Source organism: Chanodichthys erythropterus, chromosome 11 (genome assembly GCF_024489055.1).
Source record: "Chanodichthys erythropterus isolate Z2021 chromosome 11, ASM2448905v1, whole genome shotgun sequence".
In the NCBI taxonomy this organism is placed as follows: Eukaryota; Metazoa; Chordata; class Actinopteri; order Cypriniformes; family Xenocyprididae; genus Chanodichthys; species Chanodichthys erythropterus.
The window spans coordinates 47,872,767-47,888,647 of NC_090231.1; the positions used below are offsets into that span (position 1 = coordinate 47,872,767).

Below are 15,881 nucleotides of genomic sequence, written 5' to 3' on the forward strand. Positions count from 1 at the left end.
AGCCACTGGGCAGTTAACTGGGTCCAACCCACGCTCTCTACACCAAGAGGTGAAAACATTCTATTTTAGGCCATACAGTTTCCTCATGGATGGAGCTATAAAGTTGAGTATAGTCTCGACCACTCCGGCTGAGGGACCAGCTTCTAGGTACTGGGCCCAATCTAGGGACCAGACCCACAGTTTCCACAGCTCTGGATGGGTTGATAAATTGTGCCCCCGCCCTGGGAAAGCAGGTCCCTCCTGATGGGAATCTCCCATGGAGAACCTGCCAGGAGTGACACGATGTCTGAGAACCATACTCGGGCTGGCCAAAATGGAGCTACAAAGAGGAGACTGACCCCGTCCCGACGGACCCTTTCTAGAAATCCCGGGAGTAGAACGATCGGGGGAAATGCATACAGATATAGCCTCAGCCACATCTGCACCATGGCGTCCAGCCCCAGAGGAGCTGGAGGCGTGAGAGAGAACCACAGTGGACAGTGAGTCGTCTCTTGAGATGCAAATAGATCCACTTCTGCTGGGCCAAACCTCTCTCATATCTACTCCACCTCCTCAGAGTAGAGTCTCCATTCCCTGGTCCTCAGCACCTGCCTCAACAGGATGTCTGCTCCCAAAGTCTGGTTCCCGGGGACATACATTGCTCTGAGAGACAACCGTTTCCCCTGTGACCACAGAAAGATCTGGTGCGCCAGTCTGCAAAAAGGGCATGACCTCAGACCATCATGGGTCATTTATATAATCATTTATATAAGCGATCACCGACGTGTTGTCTGAACGAACTAGAATGTGGTGGCCCTTAATATAGGGCCCTTTAATAGCTCTGAATACAGCCAGCATCTCCAATCAATATATGTGTCACGGTGCACACAAGAACAAGAAGATAGGATCCAATTGCAGCGGTTGTTTATTGGGGAATCCAGAAACATATATCCAAAGCCAGGAAAGGGGTCAAAATCCAGAATCCCAGTCCATAAAACAAAAAGCCAGAGAAACAAAGAGCACGTAACAAAAAAACAACGAACCACAACCAGGGACAGACACAACTGAGATTAAATAGACAAACACTAATTAACAAACACAAAACAGCTGGGTGCAATGATGAATGGTAATTAGTCCAGGGAGTGTATATGGGAAATGTAGTTCATGAAATGAGTGAAACAATGAGTCCGGGAAGGAGTGCCCTCTAGAGGCTGAAGGCACTCTCACAGGTGATCGTGACATTACCCCCCCTCAAAGGAGCGGCTACCAGACGCTCCACCAGACAAAAAACAAAAACACAAAAAAAAACTCAGGAGGGAGGTGGACAGGAGGAGGATCAGGGGGAGGGATGGTGGGCCAGATCCAGGGTGCCCAACTGATAGCCAGGGTGGTGCTGGAGGAACTAACCAGGCTGGTTCCAGTGGTTCTGGAGTCCTGGCTGATTGCCAGGGTGGTGGCGGAGGAACTGACCAGGCTGGTTCCAACGGTTCTGAAATCCTGGCTGATTGCCAGGGTGGTGGCGGAGGAACTGACCAGGCTGGTTCCAACGGTTCAGACGGCCTGGGCAGTGGCGGCAGGGCAGAAAGCCTGGGCGGCGGCGATAGGGCAGAAGGCTTGGATGATGGCGGCAGGACAGAAGATCTGGGCGGCGGCGGCAGGGCAGAAGGCTTGGACGGCGGCAGCAGGGCAGAAGGCTTGGACGATGGCGACAGGGCTGGCCAAGGGTGCTTCGTGGCCGTATCAGGGAGAGCGGAGTACTCAGGGACGGCAGCGGGTTCAGACTGGAGCTGCTCTGGGACGGCAACTTGTTCAGACTGGAGCTGCTCAGGGACGGTAACGTGTTCAGACTGGAGCTGCTCTGGGACGGCAGCGTGCTCAGACTGGGGCTGCTCTGGGACGGCAGCGTGCTCAGACTGGGGCTGCTCTGGGACGGCAGCGTGCTCAGACTGGGGCTGCTCTGGGACGGCAGCGTGCTCAGACTGGGGCTGCTCTGGGACGGCAGCGTGCTCAGACTGGGGCTGCTCTGGGACGGCAGCGTGCTCAGACTGGGGCTGCTCTGGGACGGCAGCGTGCTCAGACTGGGGCTGCTCTGGGACGGCAGCGTGCTCAGACTGGGGCTGCTCTGGGACGGCAGCATGCTCAGACTGGGGCTGCTCTGGGACGGCAGCGTGCTCAGACTGGGGCTGCTCTGGGACGGCAGCGTGCTCAGACTGGGGCTGCTCTGGGACGGCAGCGTGCTCAGACTGGGGCTGCTCTGGGACGGCAGCGTGCTCAGACTGGGGCTGCTCTGGGACGGCAGCGTGCTCAGACTGGGGCTGCTCTGGGACGGCAGCGTGCTCAGACTGGGGCTGCTCTGGGACGGCAGCGTGCTCAGACTGGGGCTGCGGCGCCGGCAGGGCAAGGCGCTTCGGTGGCGCCGGCAGGGCAAGGCGCTTGGAGAAACAAAGAACAACCTCTAGAGTGGCCTCCAGGCCTTGTAGGATGGAGGAAGCCCTTCTCCTCCTCCTCTGCTTATGAGGGTGAGGCGGTGGCACACCCAAAATGAACTCACTAGCTGGAGCGGCCTCTGTAGTAGACCCACTGGCTGGAGCGGACTCACTGACTGGAGCGGACTCACTGGCTGGAGCGGACTCACTGGCTGGAGCGGACTCACTGGCTGGAGCGGACTCACTGGCTGGAGCGGACTCACTGGCTGGAGCGGACTCACTGGCTGGAGCGGACTCACTGGCTGGAGCGGACTCACTGGCTGGAGCCTTCCTCCTCCGTTTCCTTCTCTTCCGTGTGGGAAGCGAAGATTCAGCGCCCACCTCCTCAGTGATCTCAAGAACGGACTCACGAGCTGGAACGGACTTACTGACTGGAACGGGCTCTGAAGTGGACTCACTGACTGGAACGGGTTCTGGAGTGGACTCACTGACTGGAGCGGGCTCTAAAGTGGACTCACTGACTGGAGCGGGCTCTGAAGTAGACTCACTGACTGGAGCGGGCTCTGAAGTGGACTCACTGACTGGAGCGGGCTCTGAAGATGACTCACTCACTGGAACGGGCTCTGAAGTGGACTCACTAACTGGAGCGGACTCACTGACTGGAGCGGGCTCTGAAGTAGACTCACTGACTGGAACGGGCTCTGAAGTGGACTCACTGACTGGAACGGGCTCTGAAGTGGACTCACTGACTGGAACGGGCTCTGACGTGGACTCACTAACTGGAGCGGGCTCTGAAGTGGACTCACTAACTGGAACAGGCTCTGAAGTGGACTCACTGATTGGAACGGGCTCTGAAGTAGACTCACTGACTGGAACGGGCTCTGGAGTGGACTCACTGACTGGAGCGGGCTCTGTAGTGGACTCACTGACTGGAGAGGACTCACTGACTGGAGCGGGCTCTGAAGTAGACTCACTGACTGGAACGGGCTCTGAAGTGGACTCACTGACTGGAACGGGCTCTGACGTGGACTCACTAACTGGAGCGGGCTCTGAAGTGGACTCACTAACTGGAACAGGCTCTGAAGTGGACTCACTGACTGGAACGGGCTCTGAAGTAGACTCACTGACTGGAACGGGCTCTGGAGTGGACTCACTGACTGGAGCGGGCTCTGGAGTGGACTCACTGACTGGAACGGGCTCTGAAGTGGACTCACTGACTGGAACGGGCTCTGACGTGGACTCACTAACTGGAGCGGGCTCTGAAGTGGACTCACTAACTGGAACAGGCTCTGAAGTGGACTCACTGACTGGAACGGGCTCTGAAGTGGACTCACTGACTGGAACGGGCTCTGGAGTGGACTCACTGACTGGAGCGGGCTCTGGACTGGACTCACTGGCTGGAGCGGGCTCTGGACTGGACTCACTGGCTGGAGCGGGCTCTGGACTGGACTCACTGGCTGGAGCGGGCTCTGGAGTGGACTCACTGGCTGGAGCGGGCTCTGGAGTGGACTCACTGGCTGGAGCGGGCTCTGGAGTGGACTCACTGGCTGAAGCGGGCTCTGAAGTGGACTCACTGACTGGAACGGGTTCACTAGCTGGAGACTTCTTCCTTCTCCTCCTCCTCCTCCCTTTACCGGGGTGAAGCTGAGGCTCAGTGCCCACCTCCTCAATGCCTTCTGAAACGGAATCATGGGCTGGAGCATACAAACTGCCTGGCTGACTCAGTGAGGTCCATTCCCTCCGACGGCGAAGATATGTGGCGAACCTCCAGAAATCTAAACTCCGTAGCCCCTCCATCTCACATTGAGGCAGAGGATCGTCGAGACAGCAATTAAAAGTATCCTTCAGCGCCACGTCGTTGTATCTCAGCCCCACCGCCATCGTCCAAAAGACCTTGGCGAAGCATCCTACCTCTTCTCCCTCCTGGCGTAGAGCCATCACTGCCCCAAGCAGTGCCACACGCTCCCTGCAAGTGGCTGACGGAATAGTCCTCATGCTGCTGGATCCTTATAATGGTGGTTCGTTCTGTCACGGTGCACACAAGAACAAGAAGATAGGATCCAATTGCAGCGGTTGTTTATTGGGGAATCCAGAAACATATATCCAAAGCCAGGAAAGGGGTCAAAATCCAGAATCCCAGTCCATAAAACAAAAAGCCAGAGAAACAAAGAGCACGTAACAAAAAAACAACGAACCACAACCAGGGACAGACACAACTGAGATTAAATAGACAAACACTAATTAACAAACACAAAACAGCTGGGTGCAATGATGAATGGTAATTAGTCCAGGGAGTGTATATGGGAAATGTAGTTCATGAAATGAGTGAAACAATGAGTCCGGGAAGGAGTGCCCTCTAGAGGCTGAAGGCACTCTCACAGGTGATCGTGACAATATGTGCCATGAAAGATGATGGTCATCATCAAATTGGCCATCTATGACCATGCCCCAGCCTGTGAGGGATGCGTCTGTCTAGATGATTTTCTGGCGACATAGCACTCCCAATACTGGGCCTTGGGACAGAAACCAAGGCTTTTTTCATATCGCCAGGGAAAGAAGACATCTGTGAGTAACCTTGATCGTACGGAATGGATTTCCCCTTGAGGAAATCCGATTTTCAACCACCACTGCAGGAGGCCAAAAAGGTATAACGTTGGATGCAGCTGCCATGAGCCCCAGTAGTCTCTGAAAATGCTTTACAGTGATGGCTTGGCCTAGCTTTATAATGAAAACTGTGGCCAGTGGAAGTCCAGTGGACTACGGAAGTCCAGACCACCCCGTTGAATTTTGGGAGGGTGAGACCTGAACTGTAGTCTGTAGCCTTTTTCTACAATATGCAGGACCCACTGACATTTGGAAAACCTTTCCATGCTTCGAGAAAATCTACTACGGGAATCAGCCTCTCGAGGCCAATTTCAGGTGTTTTGTTTACATTGATTTTGGTATTCTGAAGTGAGTAACCAGCAGGAAATAATCGACTTTCGATGTGCAGACGCAATAACTGCATGGCCGCAAATATTTCGGGCAGGCACTGCAGCATAGTCCCCTTGGGACCCAGACCGGTGAGACAAATATTTTTTTTAAATAAGGCTGATTGCTTCTAAGCCTCCTGGAAACTCTTGACGACCAAATTGACAGCGTCACCAAAAAACCTGGAAGGGAAGAGTAGGACATTGAGGAGAAAAGCTTTCTCCTTCTTCCCAATGCCCAAGAGATTCAGCCACAGATGTCTCTATGTAGTCACTAATGCTGCCATGGAGTGGCCGATGGTGCGGACAGTCTCCTTGGTGACACGGAGAGACAGGTCTGCCTGACACAGCTCTTGAATATCATCGGGCTTGAGCCTCTACTCACTCTCTGACATCTAGGCCCTTTAACAGGTCGGCCTGGTATGCCTACATGATGGACATAGTGTGCAGGCATACATCAGCCTGAGCCGCCACCATATATGCCTTTCCCACCAAAGCAGATGTTGTGCGGCAGGGTTTGGTGGGAAGGGCCAGGGCTTTCAGGGACGATGCAATGTCTCTTCAACCTGCGGCATCGTCCCATAATTGTTCTCTCTAGCTCACTCCCTTGAGAGCTTCCCATGCATGCTCCACGCCCAAGAAGTGAACACAAAGCTTGTGTGCTTGTGTATGTCCCCACTCGTGATGTAATGAGGGCGGGGATGCACACACCACTTAAGCTCCTTGCTCGCCATAATTTACATGCCACGTCACTGAGTATGTCATGAAACAGCACCAATCAGGATGCAGTGTGAGTTCCCTCGAAAGGGAACATTACTGGTGTCCATCTTGAGACAAAACAATGGCTCTAACATATTTTAAGATATGTCAGTGCAAGTTGCTTTCAGTTAAAACAACTCAATCATGCATTTTAGTCTGGCAGTAGGCTTATGTCTTGTCTGTGGAACCAGGAATAAGTGTACATAAAGAAAATACACTTTCATGATTATGTTTCTTAAAGGTGCAATATGTAATATTTTTGCAGTAAAACATCCAAAAACCACTAGGGCAGTGTTATGTATTTTGTTCACTTGAGTATTTACAATATCCCAAATGTTTCCAACTATTTGTAAATAGTGAGAAAATTGCAATTTTAACCAAGGCTCCGGGATGTGTGAGGAGTCGCCTGTCAATTGCATTATACCTGCGTTACCCTCAGTTTCCGGTTTTATTTTTTGTAGAAACTATTGAAACACCAATGACGTTTTAATATATTACACGTTTTAATAGACAAGGGAACATCTGTTTTTATATTTATAGACAAGATTTATAGAAAACAAATTGTAGTTAAATAGCTCAACACGTTTAGTCTTATTGTTTAAATCAATTTTCTTGATTTTTTTTTTTGTGAGTACCATGCTTTACCATGCCTCAGAGAAAAACCCTATTTTGTCAAGTAGCTAACATAGCATAATCAGATGCAGCTTTATTTTTTAGTAAAAGTAATTTATACTTTTCTCCATCATAAAATACATTTTAAAATGAATTGCATAACATTTATTAACACAAGCCATCCAGTGTATGAACAGGTCTCTAGCGGACAAAATTATTACATACTGCACATTTAACACATTTAAGTACACTTTTAAAAAAGTGATAATGTCAAATTAAAAGTTTTACTTTAACATACATTTTAAATCAATATGTTTAACCATATTTGAAAGAACAAAGAATTATGAAATTACATGTAAAGATGTACTTAAGTCCTACTTAAGTGGATCAAAAAAGCACTCTAAAGTAAGCTAATTGCATTTAATATAAATCTCACCCATAATACATTTTCATTTCATTGCAATTATCATGTAATTAAGTGTCTGAAATCACAATTAAGTATATTCTTTTAAAGTATATTTAATACTTTTATTAAAATTATGATAAAGTGTACTTCTTTTTCACAAGAGCAGTTATGTCAAACATTGATTGTTCTTCCTTTCAATCATAGCATTTGAGAACCATGGCAGAGAGGGAGATTATCAGTAAATTTAATTTTAATTTAAGCTTAACATGTAAATGATGAATTTTCATTTTAGATTAAACTTAAGGTTTGATTACTTCATTCAGTCTATTGATTGAAACTGAAGAGGCCACTGTCTTTTGCTCTCTGTCTCACCTTGTGCCAGTTTGTCATTCTTTTCCAAGTAGCTGAACCACTCTTTGGAGGAGGTGATGGAGTTACTCTGATCTTCAGGGATGTCCTCCTTACAGGCCGACTTCAGCTGCTCCAGGTCTTCATTAGTGATGTTCTCAGACAGATCACTCAACAACGAGCTGTATTCAGACATTCTCTGGGAAAGACAGACAGAAACAACAGATAAGCACAAAAAACGTATATTTAAGCTCTGCTTCATATATTAGAATTGTGTGCTATCTGAATACCCAAAGAATAACTTTCGGCAATACGAACAGTATTACCACAAAGATTAGAAATCACACTTGTCATGTTTGGTTCGATTAAAACAAACCCTGGTGCGATTGCTCTGTTAGTGTGGTTCATTTGAATATATGTGAACGCTGCCATCCGAACCCTGGTGCACACCAAAAAAGTGGACCAAGACCGCTGAAAAGATGGGTCTTGGTCCACTTCCAAACGAACTCTGGTGCGGTTCGAATGATATATGAACACAACACAGACCAAAGACATGTAAACAAACCAAAAACAGGAAGATGAGACCCTATAAAGGACAGAATCCTCACGCATATCGTTTTTTCTCGTCATAGTTTTGAGTTTGCCCATCACAGGCATCAGACGTGTGTCGCCACGCAGCAGATCCCCACTGCTGTTTTGACTCCTTTACACATTTTATAAGCTCTTCACGAGTTCCCATCATATGCAGACTACAAACACACAACAAGTGCACACAGCATTGTTTTGGATGTCCGGTAAGTTCCGTCTCAAAATAGGCAATATATCACAAAATCTGACCTATCAGGTTGTGAACGTATCCCTATGCCTTTAGGTTCTGTATCTTTTGGTTTGGTGATAAAATTGCCCATCTGAACGCTAATCGGACCAGTACCAAGCTGGTTTTAGCTGGATTTTTCAGCAGGGATCTCTGGTATCAAGCTTCAGACTCCTCTTCTTTAAGTATCCTTAGCTGGTTTGCCTGATGGGCGGGTTCCCTGACGCTTAGGATGATGATGTGATCACACATGATGGCGAGGCCAAGAGTCCTTGGGCTGCACCGAGGCACTGGCTGAGATCGAGGTTTAGGAGTGGGAATTCCCCACAGTCTAAAGGAAGTGCACTGGGCAGACAAAGAGTATGAGAGAGTTTAATGGACATTGACTGTTTCTGTGTTTTGGTGAATTGCTTTGTGAGGGTGTAACAAAGTATGTTGTTATGGGAAGAAGGAGGCGGGAACCAGTGAATGTTCAACATAACTTTAAAGGTGCCCTAGAACATTTTTTACAAGATGTAATATAAGTCTAAGGTGTCCCCTGTATGTTTCTGTGAAGTTTCAGCTCAAAATACCCCATAGATTTTTTTTAATTAACTTTTTTAACTTCCTATTTTGGGGCATCATTAGAAATGCGCCAAGTCAGGCTGTTGCCCCTTTAATTGCTCGTGCTCCCCGCCCCCAAGCTCTCGACTCTATCATTGCATAAACAAAGTTCACACAGCTAATATAACCCTCAAAATGGATCTTTACAAAGTGTTCGTCATGCATGCTGCATGCTGATCACGTGAGTATAGTGTTTATTTGGATGTTTACATTTGATTCTAAACAAGTTTGATAGTGCTCCATGGCTAACAGGCTAAAGGTAACATTACACTGTTGGAGAGATTTATAAAGAATGAAGTTGTGTTCATGAATTATACAGACTGCAAGTGTTTAAAAATTAAAATAGTGACGGCTCTGGTCTCCGTGAATACAGTAATAAATGATGGTTACTTTAATCACATTTAACAGTACATTAGCAACATGCTAACGAAACATTTAGAAAGACAATTTACAAATATCACTAAAATATCATGTCAGTTATTATTGCTCCATCTGCCATTTTTCGCTATTGTTTCTAATTGCTTACCTAGTCTGGTGATTCTGCTGTACACATCCAGACGTCCTGCCCTTGTGTAATGCCTTGAACATGGGCTGTTAATTCATTATCACTAAACTGACAATAAAAATACTTATAAAGTATTAATTATTATTAATTAATGTTAATTTCTTAGTTACTGTTTCATAACATTACTAAAAAAAAAATAACTTATTTAATGGACCTGAGATAAAACTAACAATGATCAGTTGTGTTTCTGAACTAACATTAACAAAAACACTTTCTGTAACAAATGTAGCAATTGCTCAATCTTAGTTAATGCATTAAATAGAGTAAAGTGTTATCTGTTGCTCTTTATAGCCTAATTCTTTTGCATTTTAATCTGTTTGAAAATTTCAGTCAGAGTTGTTTTTGTTTTATTACAAAAAAAGTTTTCAAACCTGTTAAACTGACAAAAATGGTTTTGCAACTTATTTTAATAGCGTGATAATACCGTATACCGTGATAAAAGCTTCATCAATTAATCGCAACATGAAAATTTGATACCGTCACATGCCTACTACAGTCTATAGGACAGACCCTGAGAATTATAGGTCAAAGTTTCCCTTGTCACTGCTATCTGTCTCTCTCTAGTGGAGCTCATGACCATCACAATTAACAAAAGCAAGATCTTCCCACTTCCTCAGAAATTTCTGCCTGACAAACAGTGCTGTTATCATCAGCACCTTCATGCTGTCAAAATACCAAGAAGTGGTACGATATACCGTGAGCTCCATGTGGCCACATTTACTGTGATGGCAAACAAATCAATCTGAACGCTTTGGCTGTTGGCAGCCCACACAAGGACAGAGGTCTGAGGAAACTGTGCAGGATTCAGAGCCAAGATGGACGCCTCTGTTATTTTACAATGTATTGTTTGTGCTGTGTGGCAGCCGGTTTAACAGTGCAGACATTCTACATTCATCACCCTCAATGTCACTGCTATAATACAGTATGTGTGAGTGTGTGTGAGTGATGGAAGAAATAGAAAGAGTGGGAAACATACAAAGGCATCCCCCCCCACGCACACACACTTTATACAAATTGCATATACGTACAAACACTGTTGAGATGCTGCTGTTTATCTGCTACTCTCTGTGACAGTGTCTGTAAACCACACTGATCTGCTGGTGACCTAAATACAGCACTGCATTTACACAATCCACCAGCAGAGTGAGATAAGACAAAGATAAGGCGATACAGAGAGAGAGAGAGAGAGCGAGAGTCAGAGAGAGAGAAAGAATAATAATGTATAAAGTCCATGCATATGTAGTTTGACACATCTCATGTTTCACTTATGTAACAGTCTAAAATAGAGTTGCAGTTTCGGAAGGAAACATCAGACCTATGCAAAGAATAGTGTTAAAGTTTCACGTATGTGCTGTTTTTGCAAAGGTTTTGCTGTTATCATGACACTCAACTAGGGGTGTAACGATATATCGCAGTACGATATTTCGCGATGCAAAAATGTTACGATATGTATCTGTGACGAGCAGGGCGGACGAGAGCCGTGAGGGAGCGGCGCGAGGCCGGTGACGCAAGTGATAATGAGCATCACCTGCGAGGCGCGCCAGCCTCGAGTCTCTCACAGAGGAGTTCTTGAGGCATAAAAGGAGGAGCGATGACAGTGAAGGACGAGAAAGGACCAGGCCTGGACTTTATTTTATGTTTTATTATGTTTATTATGTGGTCGGCAGACATCAGTGAGGGTCTGCCGGCATTACTTTCATTTTGTATTTGTTTATTTTGGAATTAAAACTTTGTTTGAATGTTCGCCGGTTCCCGCCTCCTTCTTCACGTACATACGAACTGTGTTACAGTATCGTAGAGTGATGGCGATACTTTTACGATATGATGGCAGTCTAATCTTATTGGTTGAGCTGCCGACGTAACCTGTTCTGCAACAGCATCGCGTGTCCTTTCATCGCAGTTGCAGAAATCCGACAGAAGTCCGACATCTGGGTTCCTCATAGTGCTGCTGTTGTTATTGACAACACACGCAGTGGCAGTGAGAGAAGCCAGGTTGTCACTGCATATTAAGGGTTTGTTTCAATCAGCTCCCCCAGTTCAGTAAGTGTTTCACGCACACATCGAATCTTGCAAGCAGGTTTTAACATTTCTTGCGTCACTCTTTTGCTTGGTCGCGTGAGAAAAGTCGTGGCTTTCTTTCACCGCAGTGCCACAGCTGTGCTCACAGAAAAGCAAAAGATGCTTGCGTTGCTTTGCTTTAAGAAGCTCTGTCTTAGGGGCCTTTCACATATTGCGTCTTTTCCATGTGCAAGTCAGTTAATGTAGCCATGTGGCAGGCACGCGGTCGCGACACGCATGCGGTGTGTTTTCCAGACACATTGAGATGAAAAATTCTCAACTTTTCAGAATGTCGCAAGCACACCGCAGATCATGTGACAAGAACTGACTGACCAGCTATGGCCTTGCCGTAGCAAAACATCAAAATCTCAGCTGAACAGCTGATCATAGCTGTACAGGGTGTTTTTTTATATCTTATCTCCATAAATATATCTAGTAGTAAAGCTAATGCAAGGGCTAGAAATCAATTAATCCTTTGCTGAAACTTCCTACTCCTCATGGAGAGCGCAGTTCATGGTTGCATAGTAACAACAGACGCCACGGGAGCGCAAGCACTTTGGAAAGAAGGAGAAGCTGTGCAGCCACGCCTTTCTATGCCTTTTTAGACGCGATATGTGAACCAGGGACGTGCACAGGGGGGTTGCTCAGGTTGCCCGGGCAACTGCCCATATGCCCTTCTCGACTCACGTTGCCCTTCCGAGGTGGAAAAAAATAAATAAAACAATCGTACAATGGATGCAGAATTTCACGTAGGCCTAGATAAAAAAAAAAAATAAATAAAAAAAATTCGCAAAGCCTCATTCACTTCCATATTCGGGCACCCGTCCGAAAGTGAAAGTCAGTAGGGGAAGGGCAAACTCTGTTTAAGTGGCTGCAGCACTGCACGCGACCGGCACCTGAGCTGAGCCTGCATGAGCGGCACTAGAAGGAGATTGTTGCGGTTGTCGGGTGAGACGACTTAAGGGCCTTTCACACAGGACGCGGTATGAAACCCATTCATTTCAATGGCTTGCGCTGCGCGAGGAAGGCGTCGGCCAAAGCGCAAGGGCAGCGCAGCGCAGCACAGCTTCCGCGCACGCCACGGTCAAAGTTCAAAATAGTTCAACTTTTGCCGCAGCGCTCTGTGACGATTACCCGCGCGGCCAATAGAAACGGAGCATCTAAACAATCGGAAAGGAAAATGGATGAACAGCTATTTACTGAGTTGTAATTTCCAGAGCTATACAATACAAGTTTGCTGGTCGTATAGTGACATCGGGAGAAAAGCTGTGTCATGGAGACATGACAGACACTGTCAAGAGCTGCTCTCTTTCTTCTTCTTACAAGCAGGGCTATTGCTATTGCTCACTTCTTAGCACGGCCCGGGACATATACTTTACTGCTGACCGAAAGGTGGAACAACAATCAAATGACTATGTATAAAACTCCCGCTACATGTTTGGAAAACTCCGCCTACTGTGCTCTGGCCAGCCCAGCGGCTGCGCAGCCCATGCCGCGTCCTGTGTGAAAGGGCCTTTAACATTGTCGGAAAGGTGAGTAAGGTTATAATCGTTAACGAAAACGAAAAAAAAGAAAACTAGGTGGGAAAAAAACATTGTCGTTAACTGAAATAAAAATAAAAACGAGGCATTACAAAAAAACGATAACTAACCAAAACTGTAATGTGTGTTTGGGAAAACTATTTAAAATAAAATAAAATTATAGATTAAATGTCCTTAGTTTTCGTCTTTGTCAATGTCTTTCATAGAGCAAACGTTCAGCTGCATTTCATTTCCCTGCGTCTCTCACTCAAGCGTCTCTCTCACATACTCGCGCGCGCACAGCCCCTCCCCTCCGTGCACACCGCGCCTCCATGAGAACGAGTATTGGAAGCAAGTTCGCGAAATTTGGTATCTCGTGAAAACCTTTACACAATCACACATTAAAAAGTGGTATAAAAATATTTTTAATTCTGAATATAATTTTTTTCAGTGTGTTAATGTCGACCCGAGAAGCGATTGGGGAGTGCCCTTTTTTTAGGTCAGAGCAACTGCCCCTCAAAATTCCTGTGCACGTCCCTGATGTGAACGGTCCCTTAGGATTCTTAATTTGAAAGTTCATGTTAAATTTAACAATGACAGACTTATTCAGCTGTTAATATGAATACAGAAGGTTTTTATTAAACCTTGAAATGTGATCTTGTATGTACAACAAAGAAAGTTATTAAAATTTTTTATTTTTTTTTAAATAAATCTGTTATTTGAATTTCAGTTTCATTTTGTTTAAAATATTGTGATACGTATCGTATCGTGAACCCAGTATCGAGATATGTACCATATCGTGACCTAAGCATATCGTTACACCCCTACACTCAATACATCTCTTGTTTTTGTTAATACTGTACAAAAATAAAAATTAATGTGCAGCACACAAATGCCGAAGAACAAGTACAATTACAATTCAGTAAGCAAATAGATCTATAGGAAAGAAGACAAGATAAAATGCAAATATTATGATTACATTATAAATCAGCTAGATCAGTTATTGTATTAAAATACAGTCTACTGTTGCTAAACTGCAAGACATACCCGATAATAAAAAGGGTTATTAAAAAAACTGCATTAAGCGGCAAAATTGATACTGTTCTCCCCAAGCAGCTTTCTGAGAACGCGCTCCGAGAAGGAGTGGAACACAGACGAGCAAAGTGAACTTTAAGCTTTGGGGTCACTCCTAAACGGTTAAATACATACAGAAATATGTCAAAATGCCTGGCTTGGTGAGTATTCACTTAAACACCATCGGTTATATCACGAGTGAACATAAACAGTTAAGGGAAACAAGTCACGTGTAATAGTATATTGGATCTGTGCATTCAGTCTTAAAGTGACAGCAGCCAAATATTCCTGCTGCCATCTGTGTCCTTAATGTTAATCAAACAACAAAAGACAGAATTACTCGCTGCTCTTTATTATATTTAGTAAGATTATTATATTTTTAATAGGGGGTAACAGTACATGTATTTGTCTTGAACTGTCATGGTACGGACATCACAGTTCAGTAGTGATGGGAGAAATAAAGCTTTTCAAAGCTATGAGTCAACTGAACCAATTGATTCGCAGAATGATTCACTGTTTTAAACCATTTGAAATGCCACAAGCTAGTGACCCCTACTGGTCAGAAGAGTGTAAATACAACAAAAACGTGCATAACACCCATTTACAAACCCATTACAAATGTTTTACTGAAAGCGAAATCTATCAAATGTAATTATGTATAATATGTGTTATTTTATCAATTTTCAGGGCTCGTTTTGTTTGTTCCATAGATGACTCAGCTATACAGAAACTATTAACAACTAAGATTAATTTCCTCCATAAAGCAGTGTTTCGAAACCGCCCATCACTACGGTTCAGTGCATACAGTCAGACAACAAATACAGTAATAGTACTGTGCAAGAAAGGGCTCCCTGTATGTAGTTTTTTTTTTTTTTTTTTTTTATCCTTAAGAAAATGTTAAGTGTAACTGAATTAATTTAAAGAGACACAATTTGTCCAATAAACCACTGTTTAATGAAAAAGAGGGGAAAAAGATGCAATTTTATGCTTAGTTTTCTCGCCCCTGCTGTACTGAACCTGTACCGAACCGTGACTTCAATATTGAGAGTACATACCCAACCATCATGTTTGTGCACCATTAACCCTAATATTTAATTTATACAGTGAAGGCTATGCAGTGTTGTTTTACATCTGCTTACTTTCTGATAAAGAATGTTCTGTTTTTGACATTTATTATTTATATCACACGAATTCTATATTTGTTATGCTCTGATCTGATCCTCATCACCTCTAAGAGAGGGAATGTAATATGCTGCACATGTTGCTTGCCAATAAATAAAGAGTTGTCAATTCATGATACTCTCTTATCTCTTATTTGTTTAATACTTAAAATACATTGTTGTTAAGAATATTTGTATTTTTACTTTGGTAAATTATTTTGCCATTGATTCAGTGCATTGAACGGTGCACTGAACAACAGTCATGAGAAATCCCCTTAAACGTTGAAAGGAAACTACAACAAAGATATCATTATATAATTATTATATTCATCTACTGACAACTGATTACAAACTGATTTTTTTTTTCAAAATATATGACTTGACCTGAAGAAGGACAGATGCAGGTAATCACATATGCTGCATTGTGTGTGTGTGTGTGTGTGTGTGTGAGAGTTTGTTTATATTACATTGTGGGGACCAAACGATGTAATGTAAACCTGAGTTCACCTACATCGTGGGGACCAGCCACCGTTCCCACAATGTAAATTAATTAATAAAAATACTAAATGATGTTTTTGTGAGATAATA

General features: G+C 44.7%; 1 protein-coding gene across 1 annotated transcript in view; it reads right to left on the reverse strand.

Moving 5' to 3' along the window:
- LOC137030014 (astrocytic phosphoprotein PEA-15) overlaps positions 1–15,881 on the reverse strand; it is a 62,300-nt gene that overhangs the window by 13,139 nt on the left and 33,280 nt on the right. Inside the window, exon 2 of the mRNA XM_067399927.1 lies at positions 7,524–7,698. Within this exon, the coding sequence (XP_067256028.1) occupies positions 7,524–7,695 (172 nt within the window). The 5' untranslated portion in view covers positions 7,696–7,698. The remainder of the gene's footprint in view (positions 1–7,523; positions 7,699–15,881) is intronic.